Source organism: Acomys russatus, chromosome 18 (assembly GCF_903995435.1).
Source record: "Acomys russatus chromosome 18, mAcoRus1.1, whole genome shotgun sequence".
NCBI classification, from domain to species: Eukaryota; Metazoa; Chordata; class Mammalia; order Rodentia; family Muridae; genus Acomys; species Acomys russatus.
Genome location: NC_067154.1, coordinates 37297631 through 37321620, shown reverse-complemented (window position 1 = coordinate 37321620; position 23990 = coordinate 37297631). Strand labels below are relative to the sequence as shown.

At 35.4% G+C, this 23990-nt stretch overlaps 1 protein-coding gene across 1 annotated transcript in view; it reads left to right on the top strand.

Annotated features, from left to right (window-relative positions):
- Window positions 1-23990, top strand: part of Klhl1 (kelch like family member 1) — a 203252-nt gene that overhangs the window by 120853 nt on the left and 58409 nt on the right. Inside the window, exon 6 of the mRNA XM_051160901.1 lies at window positions 8811-9035. Within this exon, the coding sequence (XP_051016858.1) occupies window positions 8811-9035 (225 nt within the window). The remainder of the gene's footprint in view (window positions 1-8810; window positions 9036-23990) is intronic.

Sequence of the window (23990 nt, the reverse complement as noted above, 5' to 3'; positions counted from 1 at the left end):
CAAGTTTGTACTCCCATCTGCAATGGAGAAGTGTTCCCTTTTCTCTACATCCTAATCAGCATTGCTGTATGTTGAGTTTTTTTTTTTTTATCTTAGCCATTCTGACTGTTGTAAGATGGAATCTCAGAGTTGTTTTAATTTGCATATCCTTGATGACAAAGGACTTGAGTGTTTCTTTAGGTGTTTCTCAACCATTCGATATTCCTCTGCTGAGAATTCTGTTTAGTTCTACATTTATTTTTAATTGGATTATTTGGTTTGTTGGTGTTTAATTTTTGAGTTCTTTATATTTTAGATATTAGCCCTCAGTTGGATGTAGTCTTGGTGAAGTACTTTTCCCAGTTTGTGGGCTGTCATTTTATTCTCTTGATAGTGTTCTTTGCCCACCATACAACAAGGACATTTGCTCAACTATGTTCATATCAGTTTATTCATAATAGTCAGAATCTAGAAACCTACATATCCCTCAGCCAAAGACTGGATAACGAAATTGTGGTGTGTTTACACAATCAAATACTATTCAGCTATTAAAAACAAAGAAATCTTGAAATTTACAGGCAAATGTATGGTACTAGAAAAGATGATCATGAATGTGGTAACCCAGACTCAGAAAGATAGGCATGGCATTTACTCACTTATAAGCAGATATTAACCATATAATAGAAGATACCTCACTACAACGCATAGACCTAAAGAAGGTAAATAACAAGAAAGACCCTATTGGGGATGCTTACTGCTCATTCAGAAGGATAAATAGAATAGACACCAGAAGTGCTTGAAGAGATTGAACAAGGCAGGAGGCTATCATAGATGTCCTCTGAAAGACTTTATCCAGCAGGAGATCAAAGTAGATATTGAGACTCAAGCCAACTTTGGGGCAAAGCAAAAGGTGAGTTAGAGAAGAGCTGAAGGATAGAAAGACCTGAAAGGGACAAGATTCTCCACAAAAATAGCAACAGAGCCATTGACTCTGGGCCCAGGGGGACCTACAGAGATTAATGCACCAACCAAGGTCCATGCAAGGACAGGACCAAGACCCTCCTGCTCAGACCTAGTGGATAGGCAACATAGTCTCCATGTTGTTGGGGGATGGTCTGAAGTATTTTGATGCTATGTAATACAAAGTCATTCCACCTAGGGTGAGCAGAGGAGATAGGTGTAGCTAAGTTTCCCGGGAGACAGAAGTATCCTGGGAAGAAGGCATAGAGGAAGGAAAGACCCGAGGAGAGTGGGAAAAAAAAGGCTGCCATGAGTTAGATGGAAGAAAAGCACGTGGCTGGTGTGAAAGGAGATTTGGCCAGATGAAGAATATTAGCAAGTATTTGGGATTATGGATGGGGGTAGCTTAATAGAAATATTAGAAGCAGATGGCATGGGATTGTGCCAGATATCCCATACCTGCCCCACTATGGGAAGTAGTTTAGAGGATTAATGTCTGCCATGCCCCAGGTTAACTAATGCTATTTTAAAATATAACAGGTGCCTGTCCCTTGATTCATCACTAGCCAGTTCTACTGAAGTAATAATAATTATAGGCCTGATAATAAACATTATTAGGCCGTACATATAATTTTAAAACAACACAGTGTCAGCCTCATAATATGGCTGCATCTGACATGGACTCTGTTGCTCACACATTAAACATTTCCCTCTGTATGGGTACCATGCCAGCCTACAGAGGAAGAGGATGCCGACATTCCTGATGAGACTTGATAGGGTGGGGTCACATGATAAGGGAGGAGGGCTCCCCCTTTCTGAGGACTAGGGGGAAGAAGGAGGGAGGATTGGGCAGAGGAGATGAGGGAAGGGGCTACAATCAGGAGGTATAAATAAATTTAAAATAAACTAAAAAAAAAGTTTGGTTTAAGAGTTCAAGGGCTACAAGTTGTCAGGAGCTCCAAAAGGTGACTATCAAGGCTGAGGGCATCTGGACCCAGGGGGGCCCTGCATGGACTGATATGTCATCCACGGACAATGCAAACAGAGGTCCTGGACCCTCTGTTCAAGAGTAGCCAATTGATAGCTCATTCTCCACATAAGGAAGGGGTGGGGACTGCCTCTGACAAGAACTCTGGTGCCCAGGATTTGATCATGACCCCTTGGTGGAGAGGACCAGTGGGAACACATAGGAGGGGTAAGCAGACTATCCAGATCCAGACCTGATAGTCTGTTGTCAGAGAATTGTGGAGGAGGACCCACCTGTCAGAGGTCTAAGGGAGAGGAATAGATCTGAGGGCTCAGGAGTAAAGGGGAAATACGAAGAGCAAGTGATTGCCATCTGGAAGTAATGTGAATAAATTATAATAAAAATAAATAATTTTAAAAAAGAACTGTAAAGAATCCAGTCTTGGCTTGACTGTCTTCTTCCAGTGGTATTCAGATAATTGGCATGAATATCTCCTTGTAATTAGATTACTATGATTCTGGTGGCACTAGGTATTCTACAAAAGGCATTGTGCTGCCTCTCTCTTTTTATATATATATATACCAATAATTACACTTAAGTTCTCTCTTTCCACAGCCCCTAATTTGTCCTTCTATATTCACAACTAGTCAAGGTGCTCCATTTTCCAATGCTCATGTCAACAGAATTACACAGGAATACCCATCATCTCTGGTATTTTTTAATCATAATGCATATTTGTCAAGGAGTTGATACTGTCATCACAGGTTCTCAAATTAAGTTTAAGAAATCTGGAGATGAGTAAGTTTTAAGATTCTACCACTCATTTAAATTTAATAGAATTTACCTCTTTCTAAACAGAGATAAGCAAAATAAGTAAATATTATTACATTGGGCTTGAAATTTATTTTAGTATCATTGATCAGCCAATATGATACCTGGGACTTTCTGATTGCTGACCACACTTCATTTTCAATGTCTCAAGGTAATAATTTAGGGAGTGACGGAGCAGGATGCAAGACATCAATCTGATCACTTGCTACATGGTTGTTTACATTGACATGCATACGTGCACATATGGATACCTGCAAATCATACACATATGCATGCATGTGTGCACACACTCACCAAAATATACATATACAAAATATACATATGTAAAACATATACACATATATGTATATAAAAATATACATATGTAAAACATAACACACACTCAGCAAATACAAATTGTTCTTTCTCTATTTCTAAACTCTATATAATGAAGCAGTGTTGAGTAATTAGGTAAAATGAACCTTACTCTTTCTAGTAGACGTGTTTCATGGAAAACAACCTTCTCCACATAATGAAATCTGTTTATGCTAGGTGATATACCAAGAGAAGGATTATATGGGAAAGATTTAAGTTTCTGGGGCTTAGTGCTGTGGTTTAGTGATTAAGAATGCATACCAACTAGCCTCCCACAAATACAGAGGTTGGATGGAGAAGTGGACATCTTTTGCAATGTGTTAGAGTATATTCCTCCCCCTTTCAATATTTTCTTTGTGCCTCTTCAGTGAAGCCTTGCCATGGCCTATACAAAATAGGCATCCTAGTACTTTACCTTTGGATGTATACTGGAAAATTCAATATGAAGTTTGTAACATTCAAGTATATGGCCAGTGGTGATGCTGAGACACCTTAAGGTCATTACATAAGGCTATACATAAGGCTATACATTTACTTGGCTCTATGTGGATGTTCGTTTTGTCAATTTCCTTCTGAGCCTCTCCTGGTGAGCACTTGTTGCTATGATTTGTAATTCATTTTTTCTGTCTGTTAGTATAACAGTCACCGGGTTAGGTATTGAGGCTTAAAAAGCCTATTGCAGGTCCATTTCTGTGTGTGTCTGCTCCCTACAGATCAGAATGTAAAACTCTCAATTGCTGCTCCAGGACCATGCCTATGTGCTTCTTGCCTTAATGCTATTTGAATAAACCTCTAAAACTGTAAGCAAACCTGGCCCCAGTCAAACGTTTTCTTTTACAACAATCAAATATAGTCCCTACTGTTCTTGTCACCACAACTTCTTTAGCACCCATAGCCATCTGCACCCACACATGTCCACATCCACAAATAGACACACACACACACACACATACATACATACATACATATGCAATATAAAAGAAACATGTATTAAATTAAGAATTGGAGTTACTAATCTGTTGTAGTAACAAACACACGGCTATATATACTTATATGAGGGAGACAGGAAACTAAAGATAAGCCCAATGTAATCACAATGGGCAATATCAAAGAAAGGCAATGCCACTGGATTCATGTTTGTAGAAGTCCCTGTATGAACATGAGTATCCTATAGTGTATACGAAAGGCAAGAATCCCTGAAAGGAGTGCAACCCTGTCAAAATACGATTTTAGTCTGTGACACGTTTTTGACTATCAGCAGTAAGAAACTATATTTATGTTATTAAGCTATTAGGTTTGAGATACTTCTTTTTATATTAGTCATAAAATACAGCTGCAATATAGAATTTGAATAATGAAAACAGATCAGCTGCTATTTCTATTGTAACAACTTAAGATAAGCAAAGAGATCTTTTTAAATACTGAAGCTAGAAGAAATTGTGAAAGCACAAAATGGTGTGTTGAGATGAAAGACTTGTCAAACTTGTTAGGAGAATGTTTGGCATTCACATCAACTCCACATGTTCCCTTATGACTGTCAATGCATGTGGTTGCTCAGGTCAGACTAACTTCATCTATACCCAGATAATTCCCCTGATGAGCATAACAACGTTTCATGTTCTCTGCAATGCTTTTCAGCAAGGTTTTGTGGATAAAGGCAGCACATTCTGTACAATACTTTCATGCCTACCTTCTCCTGCAATGTGAGTCTAGTGGGATTGGGTTGATCAAAAGCAAGTTCTTCTTCTTGGCTGTCCTCTGTCAGTAGTTAATTACAAAAGACATATGCTTGAGTATAGTTTTAATTTTATAATAAGGCATTATTTAACACCAATCCTACCAAGTTTGAGATTTAGGCAATATTTTTTAAATTAAAAATAGATATTTCATATAATATAGTTTATTTTCTGTTCCCCACAATTCCTCCCAGATCCTTCCTACCTCCACACCCAACAAAAACACACCCTTTCTTTCCCTCATTAGAAAACAGACAACTGAAAAAGAAAAATATGATAATATATAATAAGAAGAAAATAAAATAAAAAATAAACAAACTAGGAAATGAGAGAGAGAGAGAGAGAGAGAGAGAGAGAGAGAGAGAGAGAGAGAGAGAGAGAGAAATGTACATACAGAGAGAAACACACATTCACACACAAAGAAAACCACTAAAGACAAAAACTCAAAAACTGTAGTATATGAGCAAAATATACATAATGCTGAAAATGTTCAGGCAAAGAATTACGAGACTAGAAATATCCACAAAGTACTATTATGTTTGTTTTGTGTTGGCAATTTATTGCTGAACATGAGGCATGCCCTTAAGTGTGGTTTGTATATCCAGTAAGACTCTTTGTAATTAACAGTAGAAGGAACAAGATCAATTTTGAGCAGGAAAACCACGCACCCGGCAACACGCATGCACAGAAGGGGGCCTTCATGTAGAGTCTGGCCCCAGACCTGGCTGGACATGCCTGGGCAGACCTACAGACTTACTGCCCAGAGTGTGGTGACCTCACCAGGGGAACTAAGGAGGAGGAGCCACAGCAGCAGCCTCCAGTTTGTGAGCCAAAGAGACACTGGGTGCAGTGGGGGTGGGCCGGCGGGGCATGTATAAAGGCAAGCCCTATTTCTGCAATGAATGAGTCTGCTTCAGGGGATCACCTGAATCCAGGAGTCTTTGTCCTTGACTCTGAGCCAGCTCACTGTTGCCACAAAGGGTCCTGGACTTCTGTCCCAGCAATAGTAAACTAATATTCTTTTCTTTGTGAGCATTTATCTGCTGGAGAAAGCATCCATATTAAGGATGGGAGTTGTTGTCCAGTTTCCTTTTAGAGTTGGTACCCTATCTGGTTTTGACCATCTGTTAAGTATCTGTTCAAACCAAGTGGATGCTCCTGGTCTCTTTGAGTACATATGGATACCAGAGCTGTTACGTCTAGAAATGTTGAGGTTTTGTGTGTGTGTGCCATCCATTACTACTGGGTGTTACAATCATCTGCTTCCTCTTCTGCATCGTTCTCTGAACTATGAAGGAAAGGATTCATAAAAGTATTCACTTTAGAGCTGAGTTATTGCAATATCTCTCATTCTCTGCACATTGTTCAATTGTGGATGCTGTGTGTGCTCCATCTACAGTAGGAGGCAACCTTTCTAGTGATAGCTGAGTAAGGCATAGATCTATGGGTATAAATGCCATTAGAAGACATTTTATGTTCTGTTAGCAGAACTGGAGTATTTGGTCTTCCTTTAGGTCTATAGGCTAACAAGGCTCATTTTCTTTGACCACCTGAGAAAAGGAACTTTCCAGTAACATGAACATTAGTCAGTAGACTTAAGGTCTTAGGTAGCCAGACCGAGTTCGTCATGTTCAATGAGTTTTATAGATTCTGTCTTTGGCAAAAGAACTGTACGGTCAGTTTGTAGAGAGCGAAAGGTATAGTGTTTGCAATCTTGAATCTATTTAATGATGCAGTTCACCTCAGAAAATGTACTTATATACAATGAAATGAAATAGAGCAAATGCTCTTGAACTTAAAATTAAACACATGTATTTGAAAGCACACACACATATGAAAATATATGATGTCTAGAAAAACTATCAAATTATTTCATGAACATTAATGTTTTTCTAAAATTAATTGTTTTATAATAATTGTATTTTACTTATGTAAGATAAATCAACATTTAAGATTCCCTACTATCATTATATATTTTTTTAATTTTTTATTAATTTATTCTTGTTACATCTCAATGGTTATCCCATCCCTTGTATCCTCCCATTCTTCCCTCCCTCCCATTTTCCCCGTATTCCCCTTCCCTATGACTGTTCCTGAGGGGGATTTCCTCCCCCTTTATATGCTCATAATGTATCAAGTCTCTTCTTGTTAACCTGCTGTCTTTCCTCTGAGTGCCACCAGGCCTCCCCCTCCAGGGGACATGGTCAAATATGAGGCACCAGAGTTCGTATGAAAGTCATACTCCACTCTCCACTCAACTGTGCAGAGTGTTCTGTCCATTGGCTAGATCTGGGTAGGGGTTTAAAGTTTACCACCTGTATTGTTCTTGGCTGAACAGTACTCCTGGGCCCAAATCTGCCTATCACACTGTTCTACTTGTAGGTTTCTAGGGCCCTCTGGATCCTTCTACTTTGCTATTCTCCCATGCTTCTCTCATCTAGAGTCCCAATAGGATATTTCTTTTGATGAAAATTTGAAAATAAATTATATTATGTTACCATAATTGGCAAATTTCAACTGCCATATTTGGGTGATCATGTGTATTTGTTTTTTGGTGGCTATAGTCTAAGAAGTTACTCAGTCCCCCAGATATATCTATACTACAAGCCAAAACATTTTATTACCTTGCAAATAAAATAGGGCATTGGTGTTTGAATGAAAGTACACAAATTAATAGTTAACTTATGAAATGTAATATTGGTGAATTAGAGACTAAACAATGAGATTATACACTGAAGCAACATTATAAGCTCTTAGCAGTGTGTATCACATAAACATTTGTTTATTGTTTATTGATGTTCTCAGCAATCATATTTTATGTAAATCAAGTAGCAAAATGCACATCTAGCACTTTTAGGAACCATTTTGGCTTTGACCTTTTCATTTTTTCTGTTATTAGCATTATTTTATTTCTCAAATTTAAATATACATATATACATATAAACATATGTGCATATATATATTATAACAATTAAGGATAGATAACATTTTATATCTCTAAATATTATTACTATTTTATTCCTCAGATAATGTTAAACAAGTTTAAATATGGTAAATACTTATTAAATATCTTACAATTGAAAATTAAAGTACATGTATTTATTTTGTTTGTGCAGTGTATGTGTTTGGCCCCATGTGTATCATGATGCCTATGTAAAAGTTAAAGGACAACTTGTGGAATTAAATTATTTCCTTCTACTTTGTGCCTCAAAATATCAAACACAAGTCATCAAACTAAAGAGCAAACAGCTTTACACTCAGAGCAATTAAAGTTTTTGTTTTGTTTTTTGGGTGTTTGTTTGTTTATGCTATATCATAAATGTCAGAGGAAATGGAGAAATATTCCCAGCCCAGTTATGTTTGACTTAATTAAGATATTTTTAATTTCAGGAGTTGTAGGAAACAGTTTTGTCATTTAAAGTGACTCTCATTCAGCCAGGCATGGTGGCATGTACCTTTAATCTCAGCACTCAGGAGGCAGAAGCAGGCAGATCTCTGTGTACTTGAAGTCCAGGGTGATCTACAAAGAGAGTTTAGGACAGCTAGAGATACACAAGAGAAACCCTGTCTCACACACACACACAAAAAAATACAATAAAAAAAATTTTTTTAAAAAGAGTGAAAAAGAAAAAGAAAAGATTCTCATTCTTTTTATTTTCAAGTTGAGATTTCAAACATCCATTAAAAAACAAACAGTAAGACAGAGATGTTTTAAAATTTGACAAAACTGTTTCATTACTAATGTTGCTATCATTAACCAATAGTTTAGCACTGTATGTGTATGTTTATTTTGATTATTTATATCCACGAAGAAGATAAAATAAAGTCAATAATTCATGATTCCCTTTGATTTTATGATGTGCTTTTCATTAAAAAAAATGGATGTGGCTAGTGTGTTTTCACATTCTTATTTACACTGCATTGTGAAAGCTGTATGTTGAGTCATTTTAATTGATGACTATTTGATTTTACATTCTGTTCAGGAGCTACAACCATAGAGAAATATGACCTCAGAACCAATCTGTGGATCCAGGCAGGAATGATGAACGGCAGGCGGCTTCAGTTTGGTGTAGCTGTTATTGATGACAAGCTCTTTGTAATTGGAGGTCGAGATGGCTTGAAGACATTGAACACCGTTGAATGTTACAATCCCAAAACCAAGACATGGACTGTTTTACCACCGATGTCAACACATAGGCATGGTCTAGGTAAGGCTGATATTTATCTATGTATGTTTTTATAGTCACCTTATTGAAAATACAACTGTATTAAAAACAGATTCTTATATAAAATGGTTTATTTGAAGCACAATAATTAAGCTTTTTAACTTTAAAGATTGATACATGAGGAAGGAGGTGAACACCAAAAAGGAGAACTTAAGCTGTTTATAAGACTTTCACAAACTCACATTTATACATTAGGTGTGAGAAAGATGAAATATAGACAAAGTACTAAATACAGAGTAGTAGATAGACAAAGTGCTAAAGTCCAGAGGAAGGAGTGCTGCCTGTATATTGGATATATCAGATGGATCCTCCTATAGCCCAGGGAAGGTAAATTTACCTGTTGTATGGTTAGTGTACTCTACCTTGAGAATGACAGAAAAGAGTGACCTGAGGATGGTGCTTTGAGCCAGGGTAATAGGCTTCCTCTGCTCTGCCACTGAGCATCTCACTGAATGAAGCACCAGATTTGGAATCAGAATATCTAAGAACGTTGTATTTTATTTATATTATATTTAATTATAAGTCTATATATTTAAATGTCCATAGGAAAGCAATTCTATAATAATAATAGAAATAAATACAAATAATTTTCTGTAGAAATATATACAGGAATACACACAGAGAGACACAAACACACATACATTCTATTATTATTCTAAAATATGATAATTAGTATTGAATAGAATGGCAAAAACACTACCCTTCAATTAGTCCATTTACAAAGCCCTATGTATTGAAAGCACATTGTAAATGTCATCTAGAAATGGGACTGCAAAAAACTATCTAAGGCAAGTATCATAGTCATCCTGAATGCAATGTTTCCCAAAGGATTTAGAAACTAAAGACCAGCTCAAACAGACCACATTTTCATGTCCAAATCTCTTCTGGCCTTTATCTTCTGTGCCTCTTCCATAATTAAGCTGATATTTAACTCTTTGTCTCATGATTTTCAGGCACAGTGCTTTGCTTCCTAATGCTTCCTTCTTCCTATACTTTTTTTTTTTTTGAGAATACACTTTATTACAGGACTTCTAGAGAATGTAACTTCTCAGAATAATAAAATTACACATAGAATTCCATAGTTGCTTCATTTCTGAACACAGTCTTTTTGAAATCCCCTTGTTGGTGATGAACAAAGCCCTCTATGTAGAAAATAATCTTGGTTTACACATTCACCCAAAGTCTTTCAGATGAAGCAAGGTTGATTGGGAAACAAAGAGGATACTGAGCTATTTGACGAGATCAGCAACTTTTTATAAACAATTTAACGACACAACGTTCACTGTGTTTGTGATGCTCAAGTACATCATGCATATAAGACCTCTGTGGCCATCTAGCTATCTTCTCTGTAGTTATTGACAATAAGCAATACTGACACTGCTTATTTAGTCACTCATATGTTTTAAGTTATAATTTTTCTACTCCAGTTTACCTTGAGTGACTAATATGAAGTTCGTAGCATGCATACATCACAACGTATGCAGCAGTATCTTTCTTTCGGTTAATTTTTATTAAGTCACACTATTGCTCTTTAGCATTTCATTATATTTTCTTTCCTCTTAAGAGAGTTAACACCCTCTGTTATCCCTGTAAAGAATCTGTCCATTAATTCTTGGTTTGAAATTTGGTTTTGTCTCCTTAATTCTTTTAAATTTTTGTAAATCACCACTTCCCTCTCCCTCTGCCTTCCTCAGTTCTCCCTTCAGCCTTCCAGTTCTTTTTTCACACTTTCTGTTACTCTTCTTTCCCCTGCTCTTCTTTTCCCTTTCCTAATCTTTCTTCTTCCTGTAATTCTTCCTCTTAATTTCAATTTTGTTAGCCTTTTTCATGTTCTGATTGTTTTTTATCAGTTTTAGCCAATTAAGTACTTGGTTGTATTTAGAGTTTTCATACAGGTGATGAAAATGTGAGATAATTGCATGAAGAAGTACCAGATCCCTGAATTTCTTTGCACCTTTCCTTAGTAGGAATTCACATTGGGAGAGGGGTGCTCCGGTTTTCTGACAGGTAAAGGGAAATCAGTATGGGGAAGGAAGAACGAAGGTAGGACTGGCAGATAGGGTACTGTAACAGAGAAGTAAAGTGAACAAATAAGTTAATAAAAAATTCATGTGAATGAAAGACTGATTCCTAACTAGGGAGTCCTGATGTATAAATCTGAATTCACATGGTCCATTGGCTGTTGTCCTTCAAATAGTGACATTAGAGGCAGATCTTCATTGACTTCTCTTTGTACAAACACTCCTAGAGATTGGATTATTTGTAGCAAGTGAGCTGACTACAGAGCTGGTGATTAGGAACAGAACACAATACTCAGGACGAGTGTCTGTTGCATTGATGCTCTTGGTCACAGACTCTTTCTGACAGGTTCTGAATTTATACTGGTGTTTCATTGACTATAACTTAATTATGAGGTGACTCATAAAACAATGATTTATCATGAAGAGTAATAAAAACAAATCACGTTTCCTTCTGAAATTTCTTCTAAGTTTATTGCCTAAATATTCATTTCACTCAAAAAATGACTATTGGCTTTATAATTTTTGTTCATTATTTTTCATTTATATTTGATAATTCTACACACACACACACACACACACACACACACACACACACACACACTTACAAAATCCTTCTTCCCAGAAGCTCTCCTTCCAACTTTCATGTCTCCTTTTGTGTATGGCTTCTAACGGGGGTTCCTTTCATGAGGTTCTGTGAGCATACACACATTTTAGTGGCTACACTACTGAAGAAAATCACACTTGTCCTTCTGTCATCATTAATTGCTAATAGTTTCTCAAATCAAGGTCATTTCTAAAGCCCATCCCCCATCCATGATGAAATGTTGGTGGCCCAATGTTATACTCTGCTTGCGAAGCTAACCGCAGATGTGGTGAGTTCCTAAGTTCAGAAGTCATGACAAGTCCAGAAAACATCCTCTGTGGCAGGGGTGCCTGTCTGCTGTCTTTCCACTAGGCATGCTCCAGGGTTCTCTAAGACTTGAAGAGGGTAATATTCTGCAATGTCCCTGAAATTCTGACTCATTTTCCTTCACAAATGTAATTATTGCCAACTTATATCACACAGCGAATTCTTCATGATCAAATTTGCTAAAATTTGGATATATAAAACAAAAATATACATTAAAATAATAAATATGTAGAATTTGAAGTGAAATTAAAAAGATGAGAAAGATATGTCAAAGAATTATTGACCTATCATGAATTTTTCTCTTAGTGTCATGATGTAGGTTTGTTTGTGTAGTTTACAAGATAATTGCAGAATTCTTTCATTTTTAGATATAATAAAGAAATTTAATATTTTATAGCTTTCAATAAAAGGTATCATCTACTATATAACCTAACCCATGAAAATTATATGATTATCAACTTTGTGGTGTCAAGGGAGCAAAGTGTCTGCCTAGAGAATCTCATTAATTAAGTCAATGTGTTTTCAATTAGCTATGTTTTTTTGTAACATTTTATTAAAACAAGAAACTGAGGTTCAAAGATGCGACATTTTATCCATACATAGAAGGATGCTCAGAAATCGTTTCACCTAAGGCTGTTCTCCTGTGATTTTTTTACTTGAAAAACAAAATATTTTATTACGCTCTGGATAGGCTATACCTCTTTCTTTGTACGTAATTTTATTGTAGATACTGAAAAAATACTTAAAGGGTATATTAAATTTGTGTGATATGCACCACACCACATTGAATAATAGTGGGCATTCAGCAAGAAAAGACATATTCAAGAAGTAAAAGAAGTTGGCTTCAATTTCTGTAATTATTTCATGTTCATTTATCAATATTTTGCCACTAATTATTAATCCTACTCTTCCCACACTCTCTAGTCAATCATCCTGCCACTGAGAATCTTCCAAAACTGCTGTTTACATTGACTTTTATTAGCTTCAGTTTACTTAAGTACAGATTCCCAGGTATGGTGCTGATAAAATAATGATTCATTAAATTTATTAAATCCTCTTAAAGTACCATACTTTAATATCTATTGTGAATTGTCCAGTAAAATGACTGTGTCAATCTTACGACAAAATGATCTTAAGTTAAGGAAGTTTTTTTTTAACTTAGACATTTATTTAAATATCACAGTGGGAAAATATTATAGATAACAAACTTTGGTAAGTTTACTTGCTGACATGAAATTACATCTTTACATTTTAACTGCCAAATGATCCTAATTTGATTATCTGCTCAACGACTAAAGGTTGCACTTCATAGCATTATCATCACTAGAAAGAATTAATGAAAATTTATCCAATAAAGCTCAAAATCTAAATAGAAGCACCCAATTCTCTCCACTGATGACTTATCTTCACAAAAACAAAAATCTATTTTTCTTTTCAGACTTTCTTAGCTGATTTTGACTAAAAGCATCTGAAGTGAATGTGTGCTAATAAGGATCAATTAATGCCTTAACATTGTGAAGCCTGAAATGACAGACAAGTTTTCTTCATTGAAAAGTGTAATCTTGGCCTTCACATCTAGGCATTAATAAATGGAGTAATTGCCTGTCAGTATACTTCTAAAATATTTAAGATGCAAAGATAAGGGAAAGTAGCTCATTAAAAATAAATTGTGCCAGTTGGTTCTTATTGCTCGAGGTGAATTCTGAAGACAATAAGCAATTATTGCTAATATTAGAAAATGTAGATGAAAGATAAAGAAGCATACTATCTTCCTTTGTTTCTCCTGCCTATAGAAATCCTTAAAGGTGAACACTGGTACTTGTTGTCTCATGCATAGGGAACAGGCCAGAAAGCTAAAACATGTAGCACAGAGCAAGAAACTATTAGGCATAGAAAAGGCAGTAGACTCAGGTGGACACAAGACTTCTGAAACACAAAACTGGAGGAAAGCTAACAAACAGAGTTTACTACTGTTATTTTGGTGACCAAACAGTCTATTATATATATTAGCTTCCATCAGACATATCTCCTTGGTGATAACACTTAAGATTACCATTTTATTTTATATTTGACTTATCCGTCCATTGTATATAGACACAACAACTTATCTAGAGTGAATTAATAGTAAATTACATGATTAAGATGTATTATTTCTTTGTGTTACAAATAATTATTGCTTTAGTCATTTTGTTTTTATCTTCAAATGACCAAAGTTAACTTTAAAATGATTAATAAAGAAATATTCATATGGTGGTTAGCTATAAATGCTTTAGTGTGTGTGTGTGTGTGTGTGTGTGTGTGTGTGTGTCTGTGTGTCTGTGTGTCTGTGTGTACAGGTGTATAAAAACATATGTAAATGGATGTAATGGAGGCCAATTGCCAACCCTTGGTGTGTTCCTAAGGAACCATTCATCATAATTTCATTTTTAGTAAATAATAATTGTTTAGTGTATTAATGTGTGTGTGCATGTATACTTGCATTAGCATTCCTGTATATGTCAGTGGACAACTCGTGAGAATTGATTCTCTCGTTCAAATACTTGGGTCCTAGGCCATCAGCTTGGGTAGCAAGTGTATTTTCCTCTTGAGCCCATCTTATTTATGAGAGAGGAATTTTCTCGGCTGGAGACTTGAGGAATATGTGAATATGACTACACATAAAATTGAGGAGAGAGGTCTAAGATTCTGCTTGTCTCTACCTTCCCAGTGTTTTAATGACCAATGTATACCATGAAACCCAGGTATTTGCTTGGGTGCTGAAGATTGAGCAGTTTTCCATACTTGCAGAAGTACTTTTCATTTTTCCAAGTGATCAGCCCCTCTAGCACCTCAAGTACATTTTAATTTATTTACAAAAAGTATAAAATCTTTCATACCTCGCTAAGTATGATCTTTTCTAGGTCAATCCACCTGCCTGCAAATTTCATTATTTCCTTGTTTTTAATAGCTGAGTAGTATTCCATTGTGTAAATGTACTACAGTTACTTTATCCACTCTTCAGATGAGGGACATCTATGTTGTTTCCAGTTTCCGACTGTTATGAAGAAAGCGGGTATGAACAGAATTGAGCAGGTGCCCTTGTTGTATGCTATGGCATCATTTGGGTACAGCCAGGAGTGATAGAGCTGTATTATGAAGTAGAACTATTCTCAGTTTTCAGACAAAGTGCCAGATTGATTTCCAAAGTGTTTGTACAAGGTTGAAATTCTACCAGCAATGGAAGAGTGAACCCCTTTCTCCATATCCTTGCTAACATGTGCTGTCACTTGAGCTTTTGATTGTAGCCATTCTGATGGGTGTAAAGTGGAATCTCGGAGTCATTTTATTTTGCATTTCCCTGATTACTAAGAACATTGAGATCATCTTGAGTGAAGTAACCAAGAACCATAAAGATACACATGGTATGCACTCACTTATAACTATATTTTAACCATATAGTACAGAATAAACATACAATTACAGACCCAAAGATTATAAGTAACAAGGAAGACCCAAGAGAGGATGACTGAATCTCACTCAAAAGGGGAAATTGAATAGAGAGCAGAAGTACATGAAGAAAGGGAATGAGACAGGAGCCTAGCTTTGCTATCCTTTGAGAGGCTACACCAGCAGTGGATCCAAACAAATACAGAGATTCATAGCCAACATTGGGGGAAGCATAGGGAGTCTTGGAGAAAAGAGCGGGGAGATGGAGGTGAGAAGAGCTCTACAAGCAGACCAACAGAGTATGATTTCTTCCATTATCTCAGAGGAAGGAAAGCAGGCTACCAAGAAGAGACTTGATAACCTATGAGTATATACAGGGGGAGTAGGTCCCCCTCAGTCACAGTCATAAGCGAGGGGAGTAGGGGGAAAGTGGGAGGGAGAGAAGAATGAGAGGATACAAGGGATGGGATAACAATTGAGATGTAATCTGAATGAATTAATAAAAAGGAAAAAAAAAAGACCAACAGAGGCCAGAGGGCCCAGAGGGCCTTTTGTAGACTGAAACACAAACCAAGGACCATGAATAGAGTATACAAAGGCGTCCTACACAGATGTAACAGATGGGCAGCTCAGGAATCATGTGGGTCCTCTAGTAAAGTTAAGGGAGGCTGTCTCTGACATGAACTGTGTTGTCTGCTTCGTGATCAGTCCACATTGGCAGGCTACCTCTCAAGGCCACAGGGGAAGAGGATAAGCTCAGGACTTACACTAATGATCTGACGTAGGTTGATATCGGGGGGCCCTCCTTTTTTCTAGTAAGGTGAGGGGATGGAAGAATAGGGAAGGAGGTTGGGACTGGGAGGAGAGGAGGAGAGAGGTTACCATCAGGATGTAAAGTGAATAAATAAATAATTATTTTAAAAAATATTTCATGCAACATTTATAGATAATCAATTTTTTTTCCTTATCTTTTTTTTCCCTATTCTTATTTTGTTACTTACTTTTGGGACTAAAGCACATCATTTTGTACACAATATACTTTCAGGGTGGAAACATAATAAATATGTCTATAATCCTTATCTGTACAATCTGTTCCTTCAACTGTACTCACCCACATGAATTAGCTAAATGAAAAGCTCTTATTTTTCCACAGTGGTCTCCCATGTACTCAGATGCAATGCATTATGTAACAACATACATCACCATCTACTGTAGATATTAAACGTAGTACCTCTTCAGAGTTCCTCTCTTAGCTCCTAGGAGACTTGTTCATGTGTATTTTTATCTCTTCAAGCTTTCAATCACAATGCTGCTTCACTTTATAAATCTGCTAACTGATCAAAGAAAGCCACTAAAACAATTCCTAACCAAGCATAGTGGCTTATGCTTTTGACCCCTGTACTTGGGAGGTAGAAGCAGGCAGAGCTTAGGGATTTCAAGCCAGCTTCACAGATGTAAGTGCTTCATTCCACCAGGATGGGAGGAGAGCATGAACTTCCTGAAGGTGTTCGTTGACCTCCACGTGGACGTTGTGGAAGTCGTTCATGTGTATTTATTCTCCCACATATCATGTCAACAAACGCATATAACACAAAACACATAATAACAAAATTTTGTTATGTATGCCACATTCTTTCTATATAACCAGAATAGTGTCTTTAATTAAAGTTTTAAAATTAATTTTCATTTTCTTTATCTGTATACATGTGTTTTCTTTTTGTGTGTGTGGTATGTGCCTATGAGTAGAGGTGCCTCCGGGTAACTCCAACTTCTATAGTTGGAGTTACAGATTGTTGTGAACAAATAGAAATGTATGTTGGGAGCCAAACTAGAGTCTTATGTAACAGTGGAATTTGCTCCTAACTACAGATCCTCACAAGCTACTCATATTTGTAACATATTTTCAAAATTAGGATATAAAGAATTTTCTTGATTAATATTATAAATCAAAACTATTCCTGATCTTATAATTAAGAAAGAATAGAGACAATTTAATTTCTTCATAGAGTAAATGTTGTCAAAGCTTGATCTTATTCTTTTATTTTAAGCTATATCCCTAAATGGTCTATATCTTTATTAATATCATACACTTGACTTCAAACTAATGAACATGACTTATTAGTTATTCTAGTTCTATATGTGTTTAATTTAATCCAATCTCTCATTCTTCCTTTATTTTCAGTTGTCACGTTCCTATCCAGGGGGACCTGAATAAAAAGGGGACCACTACATCTAAGTCACAGTTGAAGGTCCTTTGTAAGATGCAATGATTAATCAGGACCCTTTAATCCCAACACTGGTGACAAACAGAGATAGGCAGACCACTGAGTTCCAGAACAACCAGAGATGCACAGAGATACCCTGTCTCAAAAATCAAACAAACAAAACCAAGAGTTATCAGACATAAAGAAACCTTGCACTAAGAAATTCTACAGTGCCTTAGAATGTAAATCCTGTGTCCTTAGTGCAAATAAGAAACTAATACATCTACTTAGCCTCAGGTTTCAACCAGACACAAATATAAAGTCATATGAGAAGAAGCAACACCATCTGAGGAAGTGCCTCCACCAAATGGACCTGTAAATTGTTTTCTTGATGGTGAATTGATGTGGAATGGCCTAGGCCATTAGGGGTAGTGTCATCTCTATGCCAGTGAGCTTGGACATAAAAGAAGAGTAGTTCATGAGCTCAGAAGGAAGCCAGTAGTCAATGCTGTTTGCTGTTGTCTGCTATAAGTTTCTGCCTTGAGTTCTCATGTAGCTTTCCTCCATGACTGACTATAACCTACAAGGGGAAAACTGTTTCCTCCCCAAGTACCTTTTGTATTTGGTCTTTGTCACAACAGGAGAAAGAAAATTAGAAGAAGGCTTGCAAAGTCTTACCAGTTGGTTATTACATTTTTGGCAACTTAGTGAGAAAGAAAAAGTATGATTTGTGGCTTTAAATAAAGATTTGAAGAGTGCGTGTTTTTCAAATGTTTACAAAGGGAAAAATTTGCCACAGTGTATATTACAATATAAAAATATGAAAAATGATGTTAAATTTTATCGCATTGCAAGTATTGTATTTCACTCATTTGACTAATTTATGAATCTACTAATAGTAGATATAGATGAATGAAACTTCTAGATGAGTATCATGCAAGACAGTATATCAAACTGATGTTTTTCTTTAGTGTTTTTTCTGCAGTGGAAAGAAATTGCAGCTTTGCAGCAGTAATTCTTGAACCAAATTAAACTTGTAGAGGCATGAAGTATGATTAGTCAAAACTCAGTAGAACAAACAGTCTTTCTCCTTGTTTGGGAGGACAGGAAGAGGACTGAAGTGATTAAAGCTAGCCTGGCCTGGTAGTAACACAATGTTGGGAACATCATATACAAGAGAATTAGAACAAAAATCATTTTCAATGATAACTGATGACTTGTTTTCCTTGGCTTTACTCCTCAATATTTTCTTGTAATACTCAAGAAGATTTTCCCTTTTCTTTTCTCAGAAGAAAATAATGAGGAAATCTTCTTAGATATTTAATAATTGTTGGTGAGAATATGTACTCAGATGAACTTAAATAAAAGTTATTATTAAATGATGAAGGCACAAAGGGGCACTTTGGGGAAACATGTTGGATATTGGATATGGCTTTCCTTTCTCTAGACTATGAATTTTTATTATGCTATATGCACATATATGTTTGCATTTGTATTGTAATATTGAGCAAGTAATTTAAAAAATAAAAGAAAAACAATACCTGAGGCAATAAATATCAGTTAGCACCTAGGCACAATCTCCTTGATTCATAAGGGAATAAATTGGGGAAAGCTGTGACACACTATCATAAGAGGTTGGAATGACTGAAAGTCTCTTGTATCAATAGCAAAGAAAGTAGGAAGCATTACAAAGCAGAACAGGAAAAAAATCTAGCTTTCCCCCAAATATTCACATAGGCATGGAAGGGCTGACTGTCCTCTCCAATGAAGGGACTTGCCAAGAGCAGAAACAAGAGCTTCCCACTGGGAACCTTGGAAAACCTGCAATGCACTTTCAACATCAAACTTAAAGGTCATTATAAAGAGAGATGAGATGATTACAACGCTGTGTGTGTCTGGTGATATTGTTTTAAGCTGTCCTTTGTAGGTTAGGGTCTTGGCATAAACACAGAAACCAACAAGAACTCCATTCATATAGATACCATGTTTGAGCATGAAAAGCATGTCTTATACTGTGTTTTGTGTGTTTGTTTCATTTTGTTTTGTGTACTCTTTGGAGAACCATCCAAATACAAATAGTTACTTGAAGTATATACTAAGTGGATCTCTAGAGATGTGTGGATGTTGTCAATGTTTTTATAATCCTCTTTTAACTCTAGACACCAGTATTCCTGGCAGAAATTTATCATGTCCACACTAAGAAACCAAATGCCAAAGTTCTTCATTATTTCTGAAAAAAACTCAGAGCCTCACTTCATCATGTTTATTTGAAATCTCTGCTTCTGTTTATCTCACAAAAGCAAAGAATTGGGAATTAGACACAGAGAAAACAAGGATTGTTTTTAGCGTACGTTTTGAAAAATATTCACCTTTATTTCTTTAAATGGTTTAAATTATGTCTCAAGCAATACAAGGAAAAGGTCATTGAGCTAAATACTGGCAATACAAACATCTAGGAACTAAAGTATTTTCACAAAAATCTTAAATCTAGTAAACTTATGAACAGAATGTAAATGATCAGCCTTCAAAATCAATAATCTTTCCACTACCAACCTGCTTTGTCTTCATTTGGTATGAATAGAAAGTAATTTCCTCAATTTTATTTAATTTAGTGATTTTGGAAAGGTAATATGTAATCAAGAACTGTGCTTATAAGTCAGACAAGAAAATGTATTGAATTAATTTTAATAAGTGCATTATTCAATTATGCTCTTCTGCAGGAATACTTTTAAAATTACTTTTGCAGTGAAGACAAATACAATGAAGTACTAAGATTACATTAAATGAATATCTATATCTATTAATTTGCATCCATCATAGTAGTAATATATTATATTAGTGTAGAATGAATATAAAAGAGATGTATTATACTACCATATTAAAATATGAATACCATATAGTTCTGAGAATATCTATAACACATATTATCAAAGATTTCAGTAAGTGAAATATTGCAAAGTCAAGGATAAAGACAAAATAAATAAATTACTTAAACAATGGAAAAACAAACACTCTGCTTCTGACTTGTATATGAATGAGGTAGCATTTCATTGGATGAGTGATGTAGTAATATTTACAAGGGCAAAACATCAAATGATAAAACACCTGAAAATTTAGTGGGAATGATATTGTAAAGCAGAAAAGGAAAAGTCATGTAAAGCCATTTTACAGCAACATAAATACTTATAGTTTATGAGCAGGACTTTGCCTTTCTACATTCGTGTCATGGTGACTTACCTAATGGCATGAGAAAAACTGAATTAGAAGTAGGAGTCTCTTAAATTCTCACCAACAATACTATAGTAAACCCCTTGGTAAGTACACTATATAAAATTGATTCCGAAGTAATTTACAATTTAGATGAGATAAACATGGATGTGCTTTACCTCATTGTGTTGGGGTTTTCTTTTTTTTAAAATATATTTTATTAATTTATCTTTCTAATATCTTCTGTAGAGATGGGTTGGTGCATGGTGTAAATGAGTATCTGGAAGATGGATAATGATAAAAATGTTTTGCATGTCATCAAGTGTGTGAATTTATTTACCTTTAAAAGGAACACTTAGAGCCATGCACAGTGGCACATGCCTGTATCTCAACATTCTAGAAGCCAAAGGTGTGCAGATATCTGTCAGTCTAGTATACCTAGCAAAACTAGGATAGTAAAGAATACAGAGAGAAACTCTGTCTTGAAAAAAAAAAGAGGTGAGGATACTTGTGCACCCAAAATATACTTACCTGCCTACTTTCAAATTTTTTTTTATTAATTTATTCTTGTTACATCCCAATGGTTATCCCATCCCTTGTATTCTCCCATTCTTTCCTCCCTCCCATTTTCCCATTATTCCTCTCCCCTATGACTGTTCCTGAGGGGGATTACCTCCCCCTGTATATGCTCATAGGGTATCAAGTCTCTTCTTGGTAACCTGCTGTCCTTCCTCTGAGTGCCACCACAAATGAGAAAAATATATGTTGATTGCATATACTTTAAATTACAAATATTTATCATTTCTACACTCCTGAGTAGTGTTCTAGGTTAAATATAGATTTCTGTAAGTGATGACACTTGCTCTGAAAGTTGTGGAATTCTTCTGGAATCTTATTTATTTTACTAATTGTCCTTTCATTAATAGTAATGGAAAAATAATGCATGCAAGAATATTTTTCTTCTGGTATTTCTATATATTTAATGTAAGTAAACACAAAAGCACATGATACTTCTACTGTCATATGTAAAAGCCTTATGTGTTTTTACTACAGGAGATTACAAAATAATATTCAAGATATATAACAGCTTGTATAATTTTCACATATCTGAATTTATAATATCCATGCTAAACAGATTATAATTACATCACAAATTTTATTAAGATATAATTTATAAGATATTCTCATTTCTGAAATTAATGATTTATCTGTCATACATAACAATAAAATTTATATCATGTTATTTTTACCTTTCTTTAATAGTGTTACCTTCTGGGGGCATTACTATTTTTTATTTACCTAGGTAAAGGAAGTGCTGTTTTATTGTTTAAGCAGCATCACCCCTTCTTAATCCCACAATGATGCTAACTACCAGAATCACACTAAACTAATTATGGTGAAGTTATAATGATAGTATTCTCTTGTCAAAAGAATGTAGCAATTACTGAGGAATCACATTAAACATGGCCTAGTAAAATCCATGGGACATAATGAAGGCAGTCCGCAGAGGAATGACTGTAACACCGCATGACTACATCAAGAGTATTGAGAGACATCAAATTAATGACTTAATGATGTACTTTAGAAAAACCTTGTCTTTTAATACTTCTCCCCAAAGAATGTGAGAAAAATAAGTACAATTAAGGCTGAAATTTATTAAATAGAAGGAACAACAATGGTCCACTACAAAGAATACACATAAGAAATGATTGATTATTTGAAAAAATTAACCACCAAAAGCCACCAAAAATGCTCACAAAAACAGAACCATGTCTCTGAAATTGAACAGTAGGATAAAATCAGAATGACAGGGAAGAAACAGCACCAGCAAATAAAGATTTCAGTTTTTACTGGATCCTATGGAAATCTACAAATATGTCCAGGATGGATTGACAAAACCTTCAAACAAATTAAACAAAAGAGATAAGATCGAGATTAATAAACAATAACTGAAAAGAAAAACATCACAACTAGTACTGATAAAATGAAAGGCTCATAAATTAGTACTAATTGAATTAGTAGCCACTATCTTTATTTTCTAATCCATACAGTTTTTTTCAAATTTATTGACAATCTTTTTTTTTTTTAATAATTGTGCAAATTGATTTCCACTAAGTGGAAAATTTTGTTTACAATTCTTCATGAGCATTAATATAGGAAAAACTCTCAAAGAATATAGAGCAGGAAATGGGAACTGATAGAGAGATGCATTAAACCTATGTCTTATAAAGTAGGTAAAGGGAAAGGAAGGCATAGGAGAGTGGCAGATTATAACAAGCACCTCAGAACTGTTCAGTTCTGTATATCGCCAGTCAGAAAACAAAAGCTTCTATTCAAAGAATTCCATATCATGAAATAATGGTCCCTGTTAACCACACAACTATGATATAAATAGGACAGAAACGTAAATGATAGATACATCCATCCTGGACATATTTGTAGATTTCCATAGGATCCAGTAAAAAATGAAATCTTTATTTGCTGGTGCTGTTTCTTCCCTGTCATTCTGATTTTATCCTACTGTTCAATTTCAGAGACATGGTTCTGTTCTTGTGAGCATTTTTGGTGGTTTTAAACTCAGAATCACTCCCCTCATCTTTTGAGATTTCGTTTTAGGGATCTCCGTTTTAGGGAGTCCACCAGGTTTATCTGTGCTTGCTGTTCAGAAATCTAGAACATAAGAATATATTACTATTGTCTTTCTTGATGTATATGCAGCATTGTTATTTTTAAAAATATCTAAACAAACCCTGATAACCACCCTTGTTCTTTTCATGAGAGAACAAAAATATCAATTTAAACATAATGTCTGTGTATTGTTTGAGATAATGTAAATTTTATGTGCATGGGTGTTTCCTTGCATTTATTTCTGTGTATCACTTGAATCCTTGGCACCCATGTAAGCCAGAACAAGGTATTTTATCACCTGAAAACAGGAGTTACAGATGGCACTGAGCTAGCATGGAGTTTTGGGAATTGAACCAGGAGTTCCTGGAAAAACAGCCAGTGCTTTTATCCACTATTCAACTTCTTTAATTATTTTTATTAATATTTAATTAAATTCATATCTCTCAGTATAATTTAAGATAAGTATTAAAGATATAAATCAAGTTCAGAGATGCCCCTCAATCCATTTCTGTCAGGCCCCATGCTCCCTTCACCTGCCCTC